The 21,894-nt window shown below is 40.6% G+C and overlaps 1 protein-coding gene across 2 annotated transcripts in view; it reads right to left on the bottom strand.

Moving 5' to 3' along the window:
* Positions 1–21,421, bottom strand: part of LOC146462157 (uncharacterized) — a 40,163-nt gene extending 18,742 nt beyond the window's left edge. The window contains exons 1-6 of one of the 2 annotated variants that reach the window (XM_085086030.1): positions 20,989–21,421; positions 8,238–8,448; positions 2,890–5,486; positions 1,864–2,129; positions 608–901; positions 51–417 (exon numbers count right to left, since the gene is read on the bottom strand). In XM_085086030.1, coding sequence (XP_084942156.1) covers positions 51–417; positions 608–901; positions 1,864–2,129; positions 2,890–5,486; positions 8,238–8,448; positions 20,989–21,265 — 4,012 coding nt within the window. In that variant the 5' untranslated portion in view covers positions 21,266–21,421. Of the gene's footprint in view, positions 1–50; positions 418–607; positions 902–1,863; positions 2,130–2,889; positions 5,487–8,237; positions 8,449–15,843; positions 15,993–20,988 lie in introns of those variants that run through there. The other variant, XM_085086031.1, reaches the window with a different exon arrangement.
* Between the last annotated feature and the right edge of the window lie 473 nt (positions 21,422–21,894).

Here is a 21,894-nt window from a genome sequence, read left to right as displayed (position 1 = left end):
TGTAAACAAAACAAAACAAAGAAAATAAACAAAATCACTTTTCCCCATACCTATTTCTTTTGGCATCGTCGACTCCGCCCCAGGCCTTAACCTCGGAGAATTCACCCGTTCGATGCTGCTGCTCTGACCACCAACAACGCGGGCGTCGTTCTTTGCAGGGGGTGAAAGACTTCCTGTCCAATGCGGCTCTTGAGCGCGCGCTTTTTCCAAGCTGGACAGTGTGACGGCGGCAGAAACAGTCTTTGGAGAGACGCTCTTACGGTCGACTTCCGGTGTTTGAGCGGAAGTGGTGGTCACAGGAACCGTGAGATTTACAGTGGGGTTGTCCCTGAGGAAGGATGCTGGTGGTCCCGGGAAAGGAAACTGGGACAGGGGATCTAACGCTAAGTACTCTTTGAACTGCTTGGCTCTTTGTCCCTAAGGAAGAATTAAAAACACAAGTGAGAACTGAGTCAGCCTTAAACACTTAAATGATAACAATGCGTGTCATGTCAAAAATACTCTGACGTAGCCGGAAACCTAAGGCGGTCGTCTTGTAAAACTACTTGCGTCTGACAACTGTTGTTTTGTTCAGTGACGATTCATGAAGTATTACATGAAGCCTTACCTGATCATCGAGTTTAGCTTGAACTGCATTCTGTTTCTCGGTCAGCTTTTGATGGGCTTCTTTTATCCAGCGGCTGTCAATCTTCGACTTCTCTTCACGCCGATTGGATGTATCCTGCTGCTGAACGAGTTCACTATCACGTGACGCAGGAAAGCGCTGCATGTGCTCTTGATTCGCAGTTGCTTCTGGCTTTGGTCTCGGCGTATTTTCTTTTGATTGACTTTCAGTGACTTCTTGTTTAACTTCACGCGCTTTCTGTTGTTGTTCTGTTGATTTTATATCCTGCATCTCCTCCTAAATAGGAAAGTAACAAAAACCAATTGCATAAACATCGTCGAAGGGGTTGATATACATCACGTTTGAAACGACAGATCAACATAAGGATCTTCGTGAACAAGTGCTCGGTCCATATCGGTTAAAGGTCAATCAGAATTTGTTTTTCACATAAAACATGAAAAAGATCAGTACTGTCAATTTTCCCCGTATAATATGCCAGTTCAAACAGCGTTTTAAGAAATTTTGCCAATTAAACACCTAGTTTGAGATATGCGCGGATTTTCACTGACTAAACAATACCTCTCCCATTTATGTCGTATAGCATAGCAGTTCAAAAAGCCATAATAAGACTGGCTCTTTCGAAATCTTGCCCACACTGAACAAAACACACCGATTTGAGATAAACCGCGAAAAAGTTGAAACAATATTTTTATATTGTAAGTTCTTCCAAAAATGAAATTAATAAAGGCTGATTCAGAATTCAAGAAGCAAACTAGAAGTATCATTACCACCCTTCTGACCATACGCCAGACTTTCTTCATCAAACGACTGGCATGCTTAAATAATGAAAACAGTGCCTTCCTGCACTCCATAATAAATAAGTTAGTTGTTTCAGTTTTATGCGCCTCCGTGATGTTTACCTATATATATAAGAAGTCGAAAAAATCATTTTTTATTCCAGTATTGAGTGTCGAAGTAATTTCGCGTTTGCTTGGTTTTGCCTTATTGCACTCTGTGATTGGTTAGCAAGAATTCGCGCCAATTTCTCGACCAATGGGGGAGCGAAACCAAAACCAATTAAAACAACCAAACGTGTTTTCGCCGCACGCGTTTTCCCGCGCTTTACGCCGGTTACATGCATTTGCTTCGAATTCTGATTGGTTCATTGTCCTGTTAACGTCTGCATAACTTTCAATTGGTTTTGGTTTTACGACACTCCATTGAAAACCGCCCTTCATATAACCAATTAATCTACCCACCTTCCGCTGCTGCTCAAAATGTTTATCGCCGAAGTAAAAGGGATAGGCGGACAAAGGAAACGGGGCTCCCTGTTTTCCCATAAGAAACTCCTGTTTGCTTCGTTCAAGAAGTTGCTGTTGTTGTTGTTTATGTTGTTGTTGTTGAAATGGTTGCATCATTTGGTAAAACTGCTGCAGTTGCGCCTCGTCTATCGCTCCTGGCATGCCCCACATGCCGTGATATCTGGGATCCATCATCGGATTCATAAACGCATTCTCGGCGGCAACTAGGATGAAAACATAACGTAATGTCAAGAACTAACGTCAACTGTAATGGTGCTATCTTCACTCACGGAAACACACTGAAGCTGTGTTACGTGTTCCTTACTTTTCAGTATGTGGATAAAATCTAAATGAAAGCTAATCGAGGTGTTCATTTCTGTACTGCTGTTTGTTAAGCTGTCAACAGTATTTCTTACTTTTGAGTCCGTGGACGATATGCTTAAGTGTGACTAATCAAAACTGAACACAGACAGTGAAGAATACTTCCTTGTGGTTCTGCACGGTTTTATTATTAAGCTGTCCAAGGTGAATCTAACTGTTGAGACTGTGGATGGGTTCGATCCGAACACCTGTTATTCCTCTCTCAAGTTCAGGTAATCTCAAAATCTCCAAGCTAGATGATTAACATTTTCAGTTAATTTTGTTTAATGTAGCATTTTCACTCAGTTTACCTATCCCTCAAAGTAATCACATATACTAATTAACCAGCACGAGTGGAAAGAACCTATCGTGACCTGATGCCAAGCACGTGAAAATTTTACGTATCCGATTGTCTGTTTTCCTTGGCTTCATGGCAGTGGCATGTGTTCATGCGCTTGATGCTGGATTGTACATTTTCCCGCGCTCGCTGCCGGTTACAAATTTTGTTTCGCATTCCGATTGGTAAGTTACGTTTGCCGCTTTTGTTACAATGGGACAAATGTGAGTACTTTGATTTATCATATATAAACGACATTTACTGTAAAAAACGGTTCGATCTCTTACCCATTGGGATGTAAGCCTCCGGCGGAATCATCATAAGCTGTCCCGTCACCGGATCAGCGGCCAAAGCACCGGGAGGAAACATCCCTTGTGGGGCGGCCTCCATCATGTGAGGGCGGTACACGGCCCCATAAAACGATGCGGGGTCAACCAGCAGGAAAGGTGCTTCTGACAGCCCTTGCGGGGTCAATAATGGACCGAAGTATGGCGACGGAAACGCAGCTCCTCCATCCATTCTCAGAAACTGGCCAGGAGCTGAGTTTTTTAATCCTTCTAGACCTGGGTCTACACCAGATTCTCGCGAATGGCCTTCACTGCCATCACTGGGAATTCTCCTGCTTTGAAGATTGGAGGGGTAAGACGCCCCGTGAGCGTTTGACGCAGCGGCGTTCCTCTGTTCAGCAGCGACACTCCTCTGCTCAGATAAGGGAGAGGACAAACGCCGTTGCCGTACAGTGCCCGCCGCGGGAGACATGGCGTTTCTATCCGACGATTGAGGAACTCGAAGGTGGCCTCGTTTATCTGGAGAAATCGTCTCCCTAGACACGTGTCTCGCCCCATCGTCGTTTTCGTCCGAACTGATTTCTTCCGCATCACCACCACGTTTGTCTTTTTCAAACCGACCCGAAGGCATCTTCGGTTTCGCATCGTCTCGTCTCGGCTCACTTCGTCTCTCATCGATCCTTTTCGAACTTTCGTCGTTTGGATTTGACGAATGGCCACCCTCAACGTTCCTGGGAAAAGCGTTAAACTCAGTTTTCTTAAATCCATTTTTCTCCATTTCCTGTTCTCGTCTCTCGTACATGTCTAGCGTCGCGTTTGGCGGAACAAAAACTTTATCATCGCTCGCCGTGCCGCGCTCAACAAATCTCATTTGCTCTCCGTGGCTCACCGACGGAAAACCACCAGGACCGTACTTAAAAAACGGAAACGCGCCCAGCGACGTGCTGTTGTTGTTACGATCATTGCTCTTTTTCCCGTCATTCATGGACGAATGTTCTCGCGAGTCAAGTTTTCTCCCGGTATGTTCTTTATACATGACCTGGTCTTTAGCGCGCGAGGGTTCCAGCGTTCTCGCGCGATCGATTTCTTTCTCTTTATCATCTCGCGCGGATCTAACCTCCGCGCGTGGCATGCTGTGGTATGGGATTTCGCTTTTATCTCGGCCGTCATAGTTACTATAACTACTGCTCGGAACTCTGTTCTCCTCTGCTCGAGAGGGCTTGGTAATTTCCGGCTTCAAGTACTTTTGCCCGCCTTCCCCCCTTTTAACCTCGACTCGAAAAGGGCCTTCTTTTCCGTGGACAAGAACATTCCCCAGACTCCCCTTGACATCCTCGTTTTTGTTGTAACAAACATATTCTCCGACAACTGATTTCTCATTCCTACCCGCAAACGACTGGTTTCTTTGATACTCATCTTGACTGACACTCGTCGAAATCTTTACGCTTGGAAGTTCTGATTCTTTTCGTAGACTTGCTGGCCCTGTTGGGCCGTATTTATAAGCACTCTTTGCAAGTTTAGCTTGAGCCTGTTCAGATGACATCATACTTTCGCGTGAGGAGTCACGTGGCACTTCTCTGGAATCCGCGCTTTCGTCTTCTTTCCCGCCAAAAGCTTTGTCAGCGCCGACCGCGCGCAATTGCGAAGGATGCGCACCATACGGCGCCCGCTCCCACGATTGCATAGGATAAAAGTTTCTCGTGATTTGTTTCGGAGCTTGGTCATAAACACTTGTCCTATTTAAATCGCGTTCGTCGCGATGGTTTTGTTTAGTTCTCCAGTTTTCGTCTGCCTTGTCCCCCTGGGGTGGTTTGCTGGGGAAATTCGCAGTCCAAGGTACAACGCCACCGCTGTGAACAGTCACAGAGGGCGCAGAAGAGGCCGAGTTCATGGAATTTGGGTAGTTTTGCCTTCTCGCAACGAAGGAAGGAGATTTTCTATGTTCAGCTTCGGAGGGATACGATACAGTTAAGGGAGAGCCGTTACTTATACGCGGTGCGATAGGCGTAAGCTTTGGCATGGTACATGGGACATTTGAATGCGACGTACTGGCCGAAGATCTTGGTGGCACCGTGTTGTGATAAGGAACTAACGTAGGTGGTTCGTTTGCTGGGTAGGGCGAAGAACGTGCTTCTGAGGAAACATAGCTCTTGTCGTGCGTAGAGAACGTCACGGCACCGTTATCAGTTTTCCGAGAAGACAACCCGTTAGTTGGTCTTTTAATTCCGATGGAATCAACTCCAAGATGTTCATAGGGTTTTGCTTTCATCGGCATGTCGCGTGACCAGTCACCTCCGATAGACTGCTTGTCACGCCGAGACATGTCATCGGCACCTTGAGCGTCTCGCAAATGCATGTCACGCAATGATGAGTCACGCAATGACAAACCTTTGTTTCCATCCACTGAGTTCAAATGTTCATTTCCTGTTCCTCTGTCGGGATACTTCAGAGGAATACTACCCCCCTGAGCATCTGTTAAAATTCTTTTGTCTGGATCGCTTGGTTTCCTAGAGATTTCCTGTTTATCTGTTACTGTTTTAATGACACTTTCGGTACGCATTGCCTCCTTAGGCTGCCGACTGGGTAGCTCCGATGGTCTAGGAAAAAAAACAAACAAAATGTCAATGATCCACTATTTCAATCTTGACATGCACCTGCTAAATGTAAAAGGGAAAGTATCACGCGAAATTGATGTCATTTCAAAGCTTAAAAATGTTTGTCTGTCAATAGAAACAAAAAAAAATTGTCTAGTTTTGTTATCAAGTATCACCTCAGTGTAATAAAACTGTAGATTAATGCCTCTGGCTAGAGACAGAGTAGGCCGCAATGGATTGAAACTTGAAAAATGTTAGGCTAATGTTTTTCAAGTTCTCGCATTTGTGTTTCCAAAACGCGCTAGAACAGATCACGAGTTTTTCCTTTCAAGAATTGAGTTGATTTCTTTGTTCTAGAATTATTTTGTAGCTAAGTGAAGGTCTTATTACACACTTTTTAACAAAAGAGGTCAAAACCACATGACACTGCGACAATATGCGTTTAAAAGGACAGAAAACGATCTGGAAACGCAGAAGACAATAATTTTTGAGAATTTTGAATAAATGCTCTCCTTGGTTGCCCCAGAATATTCTGCCACTTACAATTCAGATTAAGACTTCAACGAGGTCCCATCCTCGATTTACTCAAATATCGCTTTTAAAGCCACTGAAACAATAGAGAAATTTAGAATTACTTTACGGCAACGGCAGAAATGACCACGTGACCATATTTACCCTACATTTGCCGCTCGCTGTTTTCAGTTTCTCAGTAAAATTTAGTAGTTCTGCGTTAGCATCAAAAGCCAGAATTAATTTGCACTATTCTCATCTGTGTACTCATTTTTTCAAGAAAACATAAACGTGAATCTCACGTTTGCCGTTTCCCGTAAACGCTATTTTAAATCTCTCTAATATGAGCAAACAGAAATTCGATTTAGGAGTTTTTTGCTGAAGTTTTTCTCGCTGGGTGTACGAAACCTTACTTGAGATCAAACAAACTTGCTACATCTAAGTCAGATTTTGCCGAATAACTTTTTGTTTTAAATATCAACCAGTTAAAATTTGGCGGCAACCTTTAACCATAAAAGAAAATACACCACTATTTTATTCCACATCAAGTTACATAAAACTTGCCTAGCACGTTTTAATGCTGCTTGCTAATATTCTTGATTTTAACATCCAACCACAAATTTCCTTACTTTACGTATCCTTTTTTTTTTTTCTATCCAAGCTAATGGTCATAAAAGACGACGAACACATCAGCGATCGAAATGCACTTAGTTTTGTCGGCTGACGGAACAATTCCGTTTTAAAATCTTAAAACCAAACCAAGATCTTCGTCTTGTGTAGAATAAGCTAAGTATCTAAAGAAATCAAAGGATTTCTGCCCAAAAAAAGCATCACTGGTATATTCCATTTCGTTGTTTGTTCACGAAACCGCTTTAGTTTTAATGACAAATTATTCAAAAAAATGTTTTTTTCCTAGCAACGTAACAGTTTCCAAACCAGCTGCCGAAAACGGATAATTACAGAACCCCATAACACGCTATATGCATACATTACTCAAATGCATCAACGAACGAAGGGTTGTTTCAGTCACCGGCCGCTTAATTTTGAATTATTGCTTTCTTATCTTTGTCTTTTTCACGACGTGGGCTTCCGTTATCTCCAACTTATGTTTCTTTGACCTTAATTAAAAGTGTTTCCTTTGCGATGTTGCTCGTGTCATTCACCACTCTTTACAAAATCAAACATTCTAGTTTTTACGATGTTTCGGCTTCTCCCACCATTACGAAGCAGGATTTCTCTGAATTATAATAAACGACAATGTCCTTTTAATATTCTAATATTCAATTTTAAACAACGCCGTCTACAAACCACAAATAGCACAGTATTCAGGGACAACCAATGAGAACATAAAGTAAAACAGTTTAAATGCCGTCTTCTGTGTTCGCAGATCGTTTAGTTGCCTTTTATCTTTAGCTGAAAATTTGTCTCAGAAAGTTCTAGGAAACGCAATCTTATTTCCCGAATTTATGAGCTGTGGTTGGCTTTATGAAGATACTAGCTGACATATTTTTCGCATTTTTAACGACAAAATTGTCAGTACGAAAACGAAAGGGATGAGTTTTCCAGTGTTACGAAAGTTTGAGCTGATATGATTTTGCCGAAGAAAACTAGATTTTCTTTAAAACCAGATCCGAATTTTGGAGGCGATTAGGGCCTTGCGAACAGATATCCACCGATATGAACCATTGAGTGAGTTTTGCTCTAGCCACTTTCTGTCGCGTGAAGCAAGTAGGAGAATTACTACTCCTCAGTAAGCTTCAGTGACTAGCATCAGGCTTTTCGCCTGAAATTTCAAATCGAGCGTCGAAAGAGCAATGTCTCCTTTAAAAGTTTGGAGAAAACAACTCAAATGTTTCTGAACTTTTTCAAAAGGTCGACATGTATAGGACGCTGTAATACTCTCGACTAAAACTCTGAACGGGATAAAGCTGCAGCGTAATCACACTTAAAGATTCCTCCTCAGATTCAAACGTTAGAACCATAGTGAACGAGTGAACGTTTGCCTTTGAGTGAACATGTTACATTTGAAAATTTTCCGCCGGGTTTAACACTATGTACATACATGTATTCATATACCGCACATATCACATAGTCTTATGGCGGTTTACAATTCTTCTGTGGGGTGAGATCGTTCGTAAGCATGTAAAGGCGCCAATGGCAGCCGCTATCAGTCCATATTTTGATCTCACCCGCCAACCCAACGCAACACACCTCTAAAATTATTTTAAACTTTCGTTTACTTACCTCAATTGATTGGACCCAACATTGTTTTTGTCGGACGCGGTTGTTTCCTCGCCGTTTTTGATTCGCTGCCCTTGTCCGTAGCTACCAGAGAAGTTTGGAAAGCTCATTACTGGGTTGCCGTATGTGTAGAGCAGATTCCCAGCGTTCAGAGCCCGTGGATCCATTCCGGGTCCCGCGATCATGCCGTAAGGGAGACTCATCCCGGCAAGGGCTGGAACAGAAAATCAAGAATTCAACGTTAAATAGAGCTCTAGATTTATACTCTAAAGGCCCGCCGGTTTTACATATGCGATTTTACGTGAAATTCTTGTTGTACTTTCCAATGCGTTTTGTATGTCGCACAAGAGTTTGCGATGAAAATCGCTAGCATGCAACTTGGCGGCGATTTTGGGAAACTGATTGTAGCAACTCGCAGCAAATATCGCAAGAGAATCGCGCTTAAATTTCAGTGAAAATCGCCGCTAGTTTACAATTGAAATTTTCATCGCAAGCTAATCGGTCGACCGCGACAAAATTGCAGCAAAAATCGTATTAATTAAAACGCCTTTGTAAACGGCCCTTTAAAAAGGATGAATACTGTACTCGCATTTTGGTTAACTTGGTTGGAAGTCACACTTTTCTAAAAGCTTCTAGTTTGATCGACAACTGTTTTAATGTCGAGCAGTGTTTTCAACCGAGTTTCGTCTCAGACGCAAAGGCTTAGCAGTTTACTTTCGCAAATCATTTTCACAATAAAACGACAAAAATGCACACACCCGACAGACATGCATCGGTCACGATCTTAGAGCGATTTTCTAGACTTTGTCCAAGAAACAAAACCCAGTTAACCACACGCGGTCAATCATAACAAGCGCTGACAGTATCAAAATTTAGAGCAATAACATGGAACGGATATGCTAAGCGCGAAAATGCGCACACGGTGCCAAGCGAATGAAGAGAGGTAGACGGTACCAAACCGGGCAAACATCCCAGTAGAACGCGCGAGAAAACTACAGTGGGCGCCAAAAGCGGCAAGGGATGCCGCACGCACGTGCAAGTGGTGCCAAGCGCGGGAAAATGCACGCACGACACGACTTAGTTTTGCACTGGTTCAATTAAGAGTCCTTCCGGGCATGGCGCCGGATCAAGGAAACAAACTTGAGAAAAACAACAATGCATGGAAAACGGCAATTAAAAAAAAATACCACCATGTTTATTTCAGAGATCATATGTTTCGTCTTAATCGTCAGAGAGCACCTTTATCTTTGGTCGAAACAACTTCCTTAGCAACGGATCTGGACCGGCGGACTGCCGGTTTCCCTCACTTTCAATCACTGTTTTATTCAGGACTCCGACAAACAGATATCAATCTTTAATAAGGATGCCAACGTCACCAGAGTGATTTACTCCGAATTGCTTTTTCGGCGTATAAGTCATGGTCTGTTAAAGATTTCATGGCTCAGGGGTGAAGGAGCTCGAGGCGTAAGGAAATATGGCGTTTAATATGTGCCAAAGTATGCGAGAAGTACCTTGTAAGTCGAAACAACAATAACCGCTACTTAAACGATGAAAAGACCGTGAAAAGGAAGCTCAATTTACCAAACTATTTCATTCATTCAGGGTTCCTGACGGAAGCAGATATCAGCACTAATTTATCTCATACTTAAACAAGGCTTGGTCTGGCTATTTTGGGAAAATTCTTGATTATAATTGTGAGCGTCAAATAAATTAAAAAGCCTTTGTTGAACGATGATATGGACTGTCAAGACGCTAGATAAACAAACATTGAAACTCACGCGTAAAAAAAACTTCTAAGTATTCCTTCAGCGATTTGCTGAGGTTTATTCAGGGATATCTTTCACTTTGTATATGTAGAAAAGGAGGAAAGGAAGAAGGAAAGAAAGAAAGCGCTGCTCGATTGGTTTCATTTGAGTGACAAGACTAGGATTTCTTCCACAGAACCAACTGACAAAGCATAATAAACAGCACCATACGAAGGAACTACTCAACAGCTTTGATCTGAATGGTCACACGTTAGGATTTTATCCACAAACTCAAAACTTTGACCAACAAAGGAAAGTACTGGTAATCAGATTTCATTTGAATGGTCACAATTAGCATTTTTCAAAAAGGACTTAAAAGTGGAAACCTTCGAATACAGGACAAAAATAGAAACACAGGAAAAAACAGGGAACATCCGCTTGAATTTGAATGGTCAAGGTTTGATCCATCTTGTACAGCATAATAAAAAACACCACAGGAAAGTACTAAAATCCGCTTTTGCCAAAATGGGCACAATTGAGGATTTCATCTGCAGACACACTGAAAGTTAGAACCACCTTGTATAGCATAACTATTAACAGCAACACAGTCAAGTACGGCTCGCTGCTTGCATTCCAATGATCACATTTAAGGATTTTATCTACAAACACATAAGTTAGAACCACCTTGTATGGCATAATTATAACTTGAACAGCAACGCAGTAAGTTTTCATTTGTTAATCACGCTTATAAGGATTTTATCTACAGACTCCAAACTTAGACCACCTTGCCCAGCATAAACAACAGCACCAAAGTAAAGCACTGAGCTCGACAGCCATCATTGAACATCACATCACGATTTTGTCCACTTATCCAAAAGCTATATTAAAACTGATTCATCTGATTCAAGGCCGTCTAACCCGGCTGGCAGTGAAGAGATAACAGCACGCATGCAGCATACCTAACACGACCTAAAATAGCAACTAGTTCCTTCATTGCCTATTATTCTCTATTAGAAAGGTTGCTAATCAACGGATCGCGCTCTGTGTCGTTCAAAAGTAAATTTGCTTTTGTTTCTCAAAATAGCTCATGAAAGTCATGATTTCGCAAGTGCCCGTGTAGTTGAATATCTCGTTCTCATCTTCTGTGTGTAACAAACAGTATATACTCCGCTACATATCGCTGAATATTCGCTCATACAAAACTCAGACTTCTAGGTCTAATTGCTTTTTTAAAACATGAAAAACATAGCCTTCATCTTTTGTGGACAGAAACAACACATTTTCGCCCACGCACTGGCAAAAACCTTCTCTGCCGATCAACTGAAATTATGTTTTATTCGCGAATGTCTATTCCTTCACGGCTAATACTTTAACTTCGGAGAATTATAGTTCCTTCTTATGTCGAGAAAAGAGAAGAAAGAGCTTTCCAATAACAATTCCTTATTGTACTCTGAGGTCGTTCTGTGCCGATGGCAATTCTTTGTCAATATAAAAAAACGGACGAATTAATTATATATGCTCGACAAAATCAAAATAGGGAACCCCCACGCAAACGTTAGTTAGACGAGTCAGGTGAACAAATTTGGGATTTCCAAAGAAAATATTCATACACGGAGCTTCTCTGAAACGCAGAGTTTTTTTTAAAGACGCTGCCAAGGACCTCTCTCATTTGCTGTGATCCTAATGACGAAAGTCGTTTGCCAAACCTAGAAGGCTATCACTTCGGCAATGCCCGTCTGTTTCAAGAACGGAAAAGATCAAATCAAGCAAGACTAGTTCCGCATAACAATGTTTCCTTTTGCGCACAGGTCAAACAATACTGACCGACTTCTATATTTCGTTTTACACGTGCGCTAAAATAACAAATGTTTCTTCGTAACAAAGCTTTCAGAATCAAAGTCGAAAGTCAATCGTTTACTAATTAACGGAATTTAATACATGCAGATTTTGCTTGAAAATCTAACTTCGACGGGGATAGACGTTGAGAATAAACCCTACATGTATGAAAACATATTTCTTTTAATTAAAAAAAAACAGAACAGATCTCTTAATAATATTCACAAAAGAGAGACCCCAGGCATATTTTTTCCCGTTTAGCAATAAGGAACCAAATGAATAAATCTCAAACAATTAGCACCGCACATCGGCAAATGGAGCCATCGTCGATTTCAAACATATTAAAATTGCAATTTGAGAAATTGTGACATTTCGTGATCATACTTGGTAGTAATCTAAAAGCGTACCCGGTAAATGAAACCGCGAGATAAGCACAGTTGAGTGATGAAGACGTGTCAAGACTACAGCAGACGACAACGAAGCATAAAGAGAATAACCTCCTTTAAATTTAAAGAATTTTCGATCGCGGATTGTATTTCCCAACAATTAAATTTGCTGAGGGATTGATCGAGGTGCCGTATGTTGCGGAGAAACGTTTTTCGCATCATTTGCTTCAACAACGTCTAGTTCATCTTGAACCTCGGTATCTAAATCAAATCGCATGCATGGTGTGTGTGTCTTTTTGCACAATCGCCGTTCCGGTATAGTTACATCCAAGTTACGCGCTTCGGCCACAGAAACGATACCTCTTGGAATTTGTAATTTGGTGAAAGATGGCATAAATGTTCCCGGCGTGGTATCTTTCCGTTTCGTGATCGCTTATTTTCTTGACCATCTTCCAAAGTTCAAAAACCAGAGAAAATCTCCAATCTCCAATTTCACTTTGGCTCTAATCAGGATTGCAATATTGAATAGTTACAATTTAGAATTTCCTCCCGACAGACACAAACTTTGTAATCAGTACAGCATAATAAACAGTACCAAGGGAAAGTACTGCTCAGTAGCTTTCCTTTCAATGGTCACACATTAGGATTTCGTCCACAGACTCAAAAGTTAGAATCACCTAGTACAGTACAATAAACAGTACCACACGAAAGTACTCCTCAAAAGCTTTCATTTAAATGGGCACTTTTTACTAGTTTCATGTCCACAGACTCAAAAGTTTGAACCATCTTGCATTGTATAATTCACAATACCATATGAATTTCCTACTCAATAGCTTAAACTTGACGAGCATCAAAAGTTAAAACCGCCTTATGCAGCAAAATAAAAAGTACCACAGGAAAGTACGGCTCAAGAGCGCTTTGTATGGTTTTATGATTGCTGACAATACCGAGCATTTAAAAAAGGACTCAAAATATGGGAGTTGAGTTACACGGTTTTTTGGTTCAACTTAAATTACACTTGACAGTGATTGAATTAGGTTTAGACTATAAAGTAACAAGCTGCATTTGGCCCTGAAAAAATAACACTGCAACGGAAACAAAGTTTCAACCTAACAGAGCACCAAACATGAACTGGACAGCAGAAGAAATAACGGTATAATTGAACCAATACACTAAACAATGTGTCAAAACTAAGGGCGACCTGTACCATTTGTAACGTCTTACATGGTTGGTCGAGAGGACAAACGAACGAACAACAGAACAATGTTCCCAACGCTAAAACCAATATAATGCAGCTGCAGGTTATAAGGGTCCAGTGAAAATAACGCCGTATTTGACAATTCGAAAACGAAGGAGCTAGTTTTGCCGTGTTACACAACGTCGAGCTGACATTTTGCCGAAGAAAACTTTAGATTTTCTTTTTGCAAGTAATATCCGAGTCAGTCTGAGGTGATTAAACTCTTCGAACAAACCTCGATTATTAATACGTCGGATTAGCGTCGCGTTGAACTAGATTCAAGTCGACTACATTGACTCTTTTCAACGTTTGCGTCACTAACGTCTCGAAGCAACGTTTACGCTTTACCTAGATTTTCCGCTTTTTAAAAGGGCTTGAACAAAATCACATTCGAAATGCGACGTAGAAATTGCACAAACGGAAACCTTTTCTACCCATCTTTGAGGGAAATGGTATTTACTCGTCTGGGCCTTAACCATATTATTACTCTCACTGGAAGAAAAACAAACAAAAACATTGACAAGTGTTGCTCAGAAGCTTTCACTTGAATGGTCAGAATTAATTTTAGGATATTACACTCAGACGCTAAAGTTAGAGCCACCTTGTACAGATAACAAACAGCACCACAGGAAAGGACTGCTCAGTAACTTTTACATGAATGTCACCCTTGCAGATAATATCCTATGACTCGAACATAAGTCCACGGCTAAACATTTGACCTAAAACGGGGGTCATTAAACGGATATGAAAAGAAAAATCATCAAATACCGTATACCGGCTTTTAAATTATTGTCTTAATTTCAATACCAATCGATTCAGTCCCCTTTTTCAATTTTCGTTTTCAGGAACAGAATTTGACTTATTACTCAAGGGAATGAAAAGAAACCTCTTTCCCGAGAATTTAAAGGGAGGCATTTAAAAGTTCTGGCAAATTTCTGTCTACAAACTCGACGACGGTCTTTACACGACAAAAACAACATTTTGAATTCATTTTAACGCCAACAGCGATAATGTTGAAACGTTGTTTTGGTAACAATAAACATACACAAACAAACAACCCGAATATAGCAAAATTCATCACGGTGCTGTCATCGATAAACTAAGGTGATAAAAATCAACCGCTTTAGTTTAAGGGTCCTTAGACATCAGCCTTAATTTAGAAATGTTTATTATCATAAAAAAACGACTGCGAAAACATTGTTCCCAAAAATGCCCAACTTTTTTTAGGGACAAAGACAATGCTTTTCGCTTTTAAATTTTATTTTTAATTTCATTGCTATGTTTTGGGTGATCTGTGGTTTCCTTTTTCTTTTTTTTTTTTTGTTCGTTTTTTTGGCGTAGGCCTCTATTTGTAAACACACTTATTCGTTGTTAGAACTTTCTGGAGCTCGAAGCTCGCCGTGTGAAATTCGAATAGAACCGAATAATAAGTTGAAGAACCACCTTGTACGTGTTAATATGTGATTTTTAGTTTAGTGTCCTGTCGATTTGTACCCAAGATAGTTACAAGAACAACTGATTCTTGCGAATTTTCCGCGACGTACGCAAATGGGCCGTAATCTCGGAAATATTATGTTGATTGCACAAAAAAATGAGGGCAAGTATTAACTACAGCCACGTCTTCACGCCGAGTATAAAGACGAAATAACAAAAAACCTGTGCGAAGCAACTTTTCGTTTTATCTGTTCTTCTTGCATATACATGCAAATTCAAGACAAATGCTTGAAATGTTGAATCCGCAAAGGAAATTGAAACGGAAAAACCGAGAAAGCAATCGAAAGCAAACTTAGAGCTGTATTGATCGACGATATGAATAAAAATATTGTTCGCTGAAAACAATTTCATCTGAGAATTATCACTGAGAAACGCCGCGTGCGGTTTCGCTTTTTTGTTTTGTGGAGAATCAACACATTTACCACTGAAAAACGCGAAGAGACGGGAACGTCGAATTTACTAGCTAAGAAATTGCGAGTTCTGGACTGTTAGATTGGTTGTGGCAAACAATTTAAGTATACAAGCTGTAGTCTGGGCACAAAACATGTCGCATAGCTTAGAAAATGCCTAGTTAGGTAAGAAGTTTTAATGATTTGAAAGAGGAACGCTCCAAACACAATGAAAACGGTCAAGTTTCAGTAGAGGAGGAAGGCATCATAGATTAGAAGCAAACGACATTTCACGATAGAAACGCATCGATTCTTGAACAATGTACAAACAATCATTCGCGTTTCAAAGACAATGTTTTTCATGGACAAAACGTTTGTTGAATACCGCCTAAAACGGGGATTTCGCTTCGAACGGGGACACAGCGACGAATTAAAACACATACATTTAAATACTTTCACAATGCGCGGATGCATTTGAGGACAGAGGATCTATGAGGACTGGTGTGGCTGAAAGTTACTGACCTTCGCTTCAGTCGAATACGTATGCCTCGTAAATTGCTTCTGTGCCACGATTGAGAGCTCACATTGCCGCGATTAATCAAGATTTTAGGGAAGCTGGAAGACACATGCTCTTTCAGGACAAAGCGATTTGTCTTTTTAAATGCTGCTCACACATCTACGCACACGACAAGTGTGAAACATGTAAATAAGAGACCAAATACTGCGGGGGCGATCTATGGTTGTTAGATAATTATGTAAATCTCCGCTTTTATTCAAATCTTTCCACCGGCACTTTTCTCTGCGCTGTGCATCGTAAACAAGACACGACGTTAAACTTTTTATTACACCACGAAACATACGAACTCGTGAGAGATTTCTGGAGACAAAGTAAATTTAAAATTCCCTTCTTAGTGCCACTCCATTGCCAACCGCGCACGTGTTTAAAAACCAAGTAACACAGTTTGTATGTAAATCGAAAGCACTAACATAATTGCGTCAAGGTACCTGTAAGATAGAAGGGCAGAATTTATATTTTTTTTCCTCGTGATAAACGCACACACGAAACTAATCAGCGGGAATTGAACTTGGAAGAGGTTAATTTTAACGCTTGAGAAAGAATTAACGCGCCAGGCCCAATATAACGAAACAAATAGGTCATATTTTGCATTCGTTCATGCTTGCTTTATTTCAATAAAGAGGTTTTTTTTTTATTAAAATTTGTCCCTGTCATCTTTGTTGAAGCTTATAATGACAGGGCTGTAAACGTGGAATCATTTACGTTCATCTTTGTGCGTTACCATGAGTTTGTGAATTTTTAGTTGCCTACTTCTCGTTATAAACACTGAAATTTAACAAGGAAAATAATATTTGACAAGGTGTTTCGTCAAACATAAAAGCGTCTTTACAACTCTCAGCGAGCCTTGTTTAGCGATTTCCAATTAATCCAAAACGTGAATTTTTTTTTTAAAAAAGTGTTTCTGAAAATATCAAGTATACCTGCAGATATTGATTAACTAGGAAATCCTGCTCGGTCTGTGTAAAAAGGGTTTTAATTAACGCTGGTGATTGAAAACTCGACATAACAACTGATATTAAAAGCGTTGTATTGAAAATATCTTCCATTTTCACATCTGCATTATATAGCTATACCGCTCTTGAAAGCTATTTCTGTTGAAAATTGGACATCGAACCCCCTTTCTCTCCACCCCGACAAAAATGGCAATATTTTGTTACGATTTCGCGTCGAAATTTCCCACATGTAAAGTGGGCATGCATTTCCTTAATCCCATTAGCGTTGGGTTCTTGTCCATTTTGTAGTTTTGGGGAAATTATTTTTACTAAACACTAGCTTTTAAAACATTTTCAAACCAACAACGAAGCTATTATAACACAGCTTTTGGTATGTATCGCAAAATTTCTAACGAGAGAAATATTAACCCGTACAAAACTTCTGCTTTCTCTAGGAAGCGGAGGAGACTGGGGGGAGGAGAAAATAGTCGGTTTTATGTTTACAAAGAATTGCCGATCCATATAAAAACTGTTGCAGATTTTGAGTGCTTCAGTTCACGTTAAAAACTGCAACATTTTAGCAACCATCTTCAGTGAACTTCTTCAACATAAAGTTCACTCTTTACAGTTTTTGTCAAGAAGTATATAAGAACGCTGCTGACTTTCCTGAGTAAAATTCTAGTCGGCGACCATTAACGAGATTGAAAGTTTTGAACAGGACTTTGCCGTGGTCACTGTTTATTATGAATGAACTATTCAACTGAAGGTCATTCAACAGCACTTTCGTGTGGCACTATTTATAATGCTGTAGAATTCAATGTACAAGTAATAAGGCCTTAACTGTGACCATTCAACAGAAAGCTACGAAACGGTACTTTCCTATGTTGCTAAAGCACGTTTTCGGAACAACACAAATACCTGAGTAGCGCTCTTTCAAATAAACATGTGCTTTTCGCTTTCGTTGCTTCCTTTTGTCAGCCGAAAGTGACCTTTCAAACGTCTGTTTATACTCGTTGTTTTTCTTTCGAATGCGGCTTGTCTGCTGTCGGTTATTTTAGAACTTCCGTTGGGTACAAAGAACTTCTGAACACGTTCCACAGAAAGAAAAACCTATTTGAACTGCAAAGGAAACAAAACTTTTACACCCCAGCTGGTCGTGGTTATGTTAAAACGTATCCATTCAGCTGAATTTGCATTCTTCGCCGCACATCGCTTTCAGATCTACAAACAAATTTGAAGCACGTGAAAGTAGGATCAGGCAGCGTAGAAAGACACCGAAAAGAAAAAAAAATGAAGAATCGCTTCACAAATGACGTAATACCTTAAATGGGCTTTTGAGCGCATTTTCAGAGTTTTACGATTCACTTCACTTTCAACGTTAACGAATTCTTTAGCGCATGGTTCTCGCGTTTTGAAGCTTCCAGATCGTATGGTTTAATATAACCGCGCTAAATCGTCTCGCTCTTAAAGTCGGAAACAAAAAAAATTGCTTGAAAAGTCAAAATAATGTAAACATGCTGAACAACGAGACAGGCTAATGACTGGACGAGGCATGACTGGTGGCGTGAATTTGCATTCCAATAAGAGTACATTCTATTTATATTTTAAACAGTGACAATGCGCGTTTCTGCTTAAGCATGCATGCGTGAGGGTTGATCATAATGACACAAAGACACGATGAATAACTTAGATATTAAATACGGACCGCGGCTGTGTAATTCGCTTCAACTGCGGCACACACATTCGTACAAATCGCGTGTTTCCCAGACAAGTCAGATTTTCTTCGTTTTACCTTGGCTGTGCGCAAACTATACTGTTCCCCAGAGGACACTGACACAAATGAATTTGAGAGAATGTCAACATTTACAACGTCTGGTATTTGTTATGGGTATTTGAGTAAATTGAAAATGCCTGGGTTTTCAATTACTTGAACTCATGAGGCTTGACTGCGCTAGCACTTCCTAAAGCGCACAAAAGTAAAAATCAAACCATTCTGCTCACGGCAAATAGGCGTTTTTCAACACGGGTATAGAATTCCGACTTAAATTAGTCCCAAAAATATTATATCAAACAAAACATTATCAGGCAATTTTAAAGGTGATTTATTCAAACCCACTTTTCATTTCGATTTTTCCTCCTCGACTACATTTGAGAGAATGCGAATCAAATACGTGATTACCTTGAAAGCGAAAGCTTTTTTTTAAAAAAAAACTAAAACGGACAGAAATTACAGAATTTATACATAACCACGCTCGTTGTAACTTCTTACATTCGCTTGTTGTCCGAGCGATCAAAGGATTACGTGCAAAATGCAAATCTCGACAAGCCTCACGATTTTTGCCCGCTGTTTTTCTGCTTAGCAGCAAAATTTTTTGCTGGGAGAGTAATTTTCCTTGCAAGTTTAAACAGTAATTTAGAAAATTTTCAAAGGTTAACAAAATGTCGAGTAACGGTAAAGCAGATATAAAGTCGTTTAAATGAACCATTGTTCGTCGACATGAAACGTTGAGCTTCGAGGAATTGTACATCTCATCAAAACAGGAATGCTGTTTGAAAACCCAGTTCTCGACCCGTTTAAGTGCCACCTGAGGTATTTTACAAATAGAAGATCACTTTCCTGTGCTAAAGAAAGACAGGAAAAGACAGTATTATGTGAAACAAACGAAAGAGCATTATTTTCCGCGAACAAGTACGGCTCGGTCACGGATAAAGTTGCATCGTTCACCCACCCACTAGAAAATCAACGAAGCTTCAAAGTCCAACTCTAACAACCAAAGTTTCAGTTAAACAAAAATAAAAATGAAAACAAAGCAAGTAAACTTGGGTTTTCTACATAAACAAAGCAAAGAAAATATCACAGGCCAAGCAAAAATATCATGCGCGAATTTCACGCGTTTCATATCGTCGCGTGTGGCATCGACACGATTTTCGGGGGAAGGCAAAATAATCGAAAAACGCTCCATTCGATTTTACCGATACAATTCAACTATCGGCAATTTTCCCGTAGTCCATAAGTGTTAATGCAGCCTTTGGCAGGTCATTTCAAGAGATCCCTTCCTTTCCGCGGCCGTTTCAACTCGATTTCGTGAACGCCTTTGAGGAAGTAAATTGACAAAGAAGGCCACACCGCATAGGAAAAGAAGCAAAAGCTTCTCCAAGAGAAAACGATAGCGCCCGAATTAGGCAATCTCTTTTGCAGTCTTCTCGTGTTTTGTTTTGCTCGCCTACGCTTGGCAGAGTCAGGAAATTACAAAAAAGCCTCTGGACTTTGTAACGACACATGGACATAGATATTGCCGCGATGAAGATCTCTTGAAATACTTGACGCCGCAAACGAGACAGACAGACAACATTCATTTCAACGTGCTCCACGCGAAAATTATTATTCTGGACGCTGCATTGTAAGTTCGTTCCTATTCGCACGCCTGTTTGAGTAAAAGGGCCTTACAAAGCATGATTTTGCAGTTATTGTATACGAAGACGCTGAAGAGAGCATCAAATGAAAGGAATCACCCTACGCGCGCGATTTCACGTTCGAATATGACGAAATTGAATGTTTTTGTCAATATCTACAGCCAAACTGCTTTGCAACAGATGAACATAGTTAAAATGGAAACTTTTGGTGATGCAAGTTTGGATTGATTTTCGTCACGTTTACCTCACGAGGTTCAGATAGCTTGAGCCCTATTAGCTAAGAGGGTCGTAACTTGATCGAATACATATTAGGCTCAGTCCAGATTCCATATCCCTTCACGATAGGGTCGTTTCAACTTGCGACAGGCTAGGGCACAGAGATCGCCCTGAAAATACAAGTTTCTCAAAAACTGCGTTCACCCACTGTTTTTTTAATTCCGAAAAATCAAATTTAGCTTTCTTATTTGTGCCTCCTTGCAACTACGCTAATATCAGACAAGCAACAATCCATGCATGCATGGACAAACGTTTGGAGTGTCGATTACGTAGTCTATCGAACGAATAATCCCAGTTTCCTCCCGTCGATCGCGCACGAAAAATTACAGAAATGCCCCGAGATAGAGAAGCAATTTCATGGCCCACGTGTACGCAGACAAAAAATCATAAAAGCCGTTGGTTGTCCACGGTTTTGCACGAACTCACACGATAAATAATTGAACATTCGAAGAAAACTGCGCTACTTACCTGCAGTTGGTACAGCAGGCGAATAGTATTGAGCTTGAAGCGAAGAGATAAACTGCTCTGTATTTCTCCCAATTCCTGCATCACTCGAGGGAAAATTTACAGCTTTTGATGCGTTTTCCAGCGTCGATTGCGAAGGAAAGGCCTTCTTTACAGGACGAAAGATCGCGTTTGTTGTTACCTCCTCATGGGCGAACTGTTGCCGAGAACTGGCCGTCTTCCCTTCCAAACTGTGTGCTTTTGTCGATAAAAGAGCCGATTTTTCCGGCGATCTGTCCATGTCTCTTGGTTAGCGAGCGAAAACAGCGGTCATATTGATCGGAAAAATTCCTGCCAGCGTACTTTCGAACACAGTATGGCGACTCGTCGTGCCATTATCGAGCAAGGCGGAAACGTGAAAAGCTAAAATTGCTCTCAATTCAAGTTGTCTGTGATGTTGAGTTCTGTATAGAAACAATCATCGTGCATGGTAATTGGTTCGTTGCACGCCCCCTGCGAGCTAATTCAGGCATTCACCAATCACGTGCCAGCAAAGTTGACAATTTCCTTGATACCCAACACTTTTCATTGTGAACAATGCGAGGCGTTTTTGGCATATATGCGTAATTTAAAACGAGGGTAAAATTGTGCTGGAGTTTTCCCAGACGAATCCCAAAACACATCGGTGTTAAACTTGATAATCTGCCTAGTTTTCGTTTATATATTCCATTTATTAGTTTTTCGTGCAGTGGACTTGGGCTGGATACAGTGGACTTACCGAAGCGAGCTGTGTACTCACTCGCTTGACGCTCAGTTTTTGACGTCTACAACCTTCGCTCAGCCTGATCGCGTTTTAAATTCCTTTCCCCTCCGGTAGTATATCAAGATTTAGCAATTTTTTTTTTCACTTTTGTAAACCTTAAGTTGGAA

The sequence above is a fragment of the Pavona decussata genome, unplaced genomic scaffold (genome assembly GCF_977016875.1).
Source record: "Pavona decussata unplaced genomic scaffold, jaPavDecu1.1 SCAFFOLD_191, whole genome shotgun sequence".
NCBI lineage: Eukaryota > Metazoa > Cnidaria > Anthozoa > Scleractinia > Agariciidae > Pavona > Pavona decussata.
Note: the sequence above shows the minus strand (reverse complement) of the source record. Positions and strands in the feature narration are given on the sequence as shown.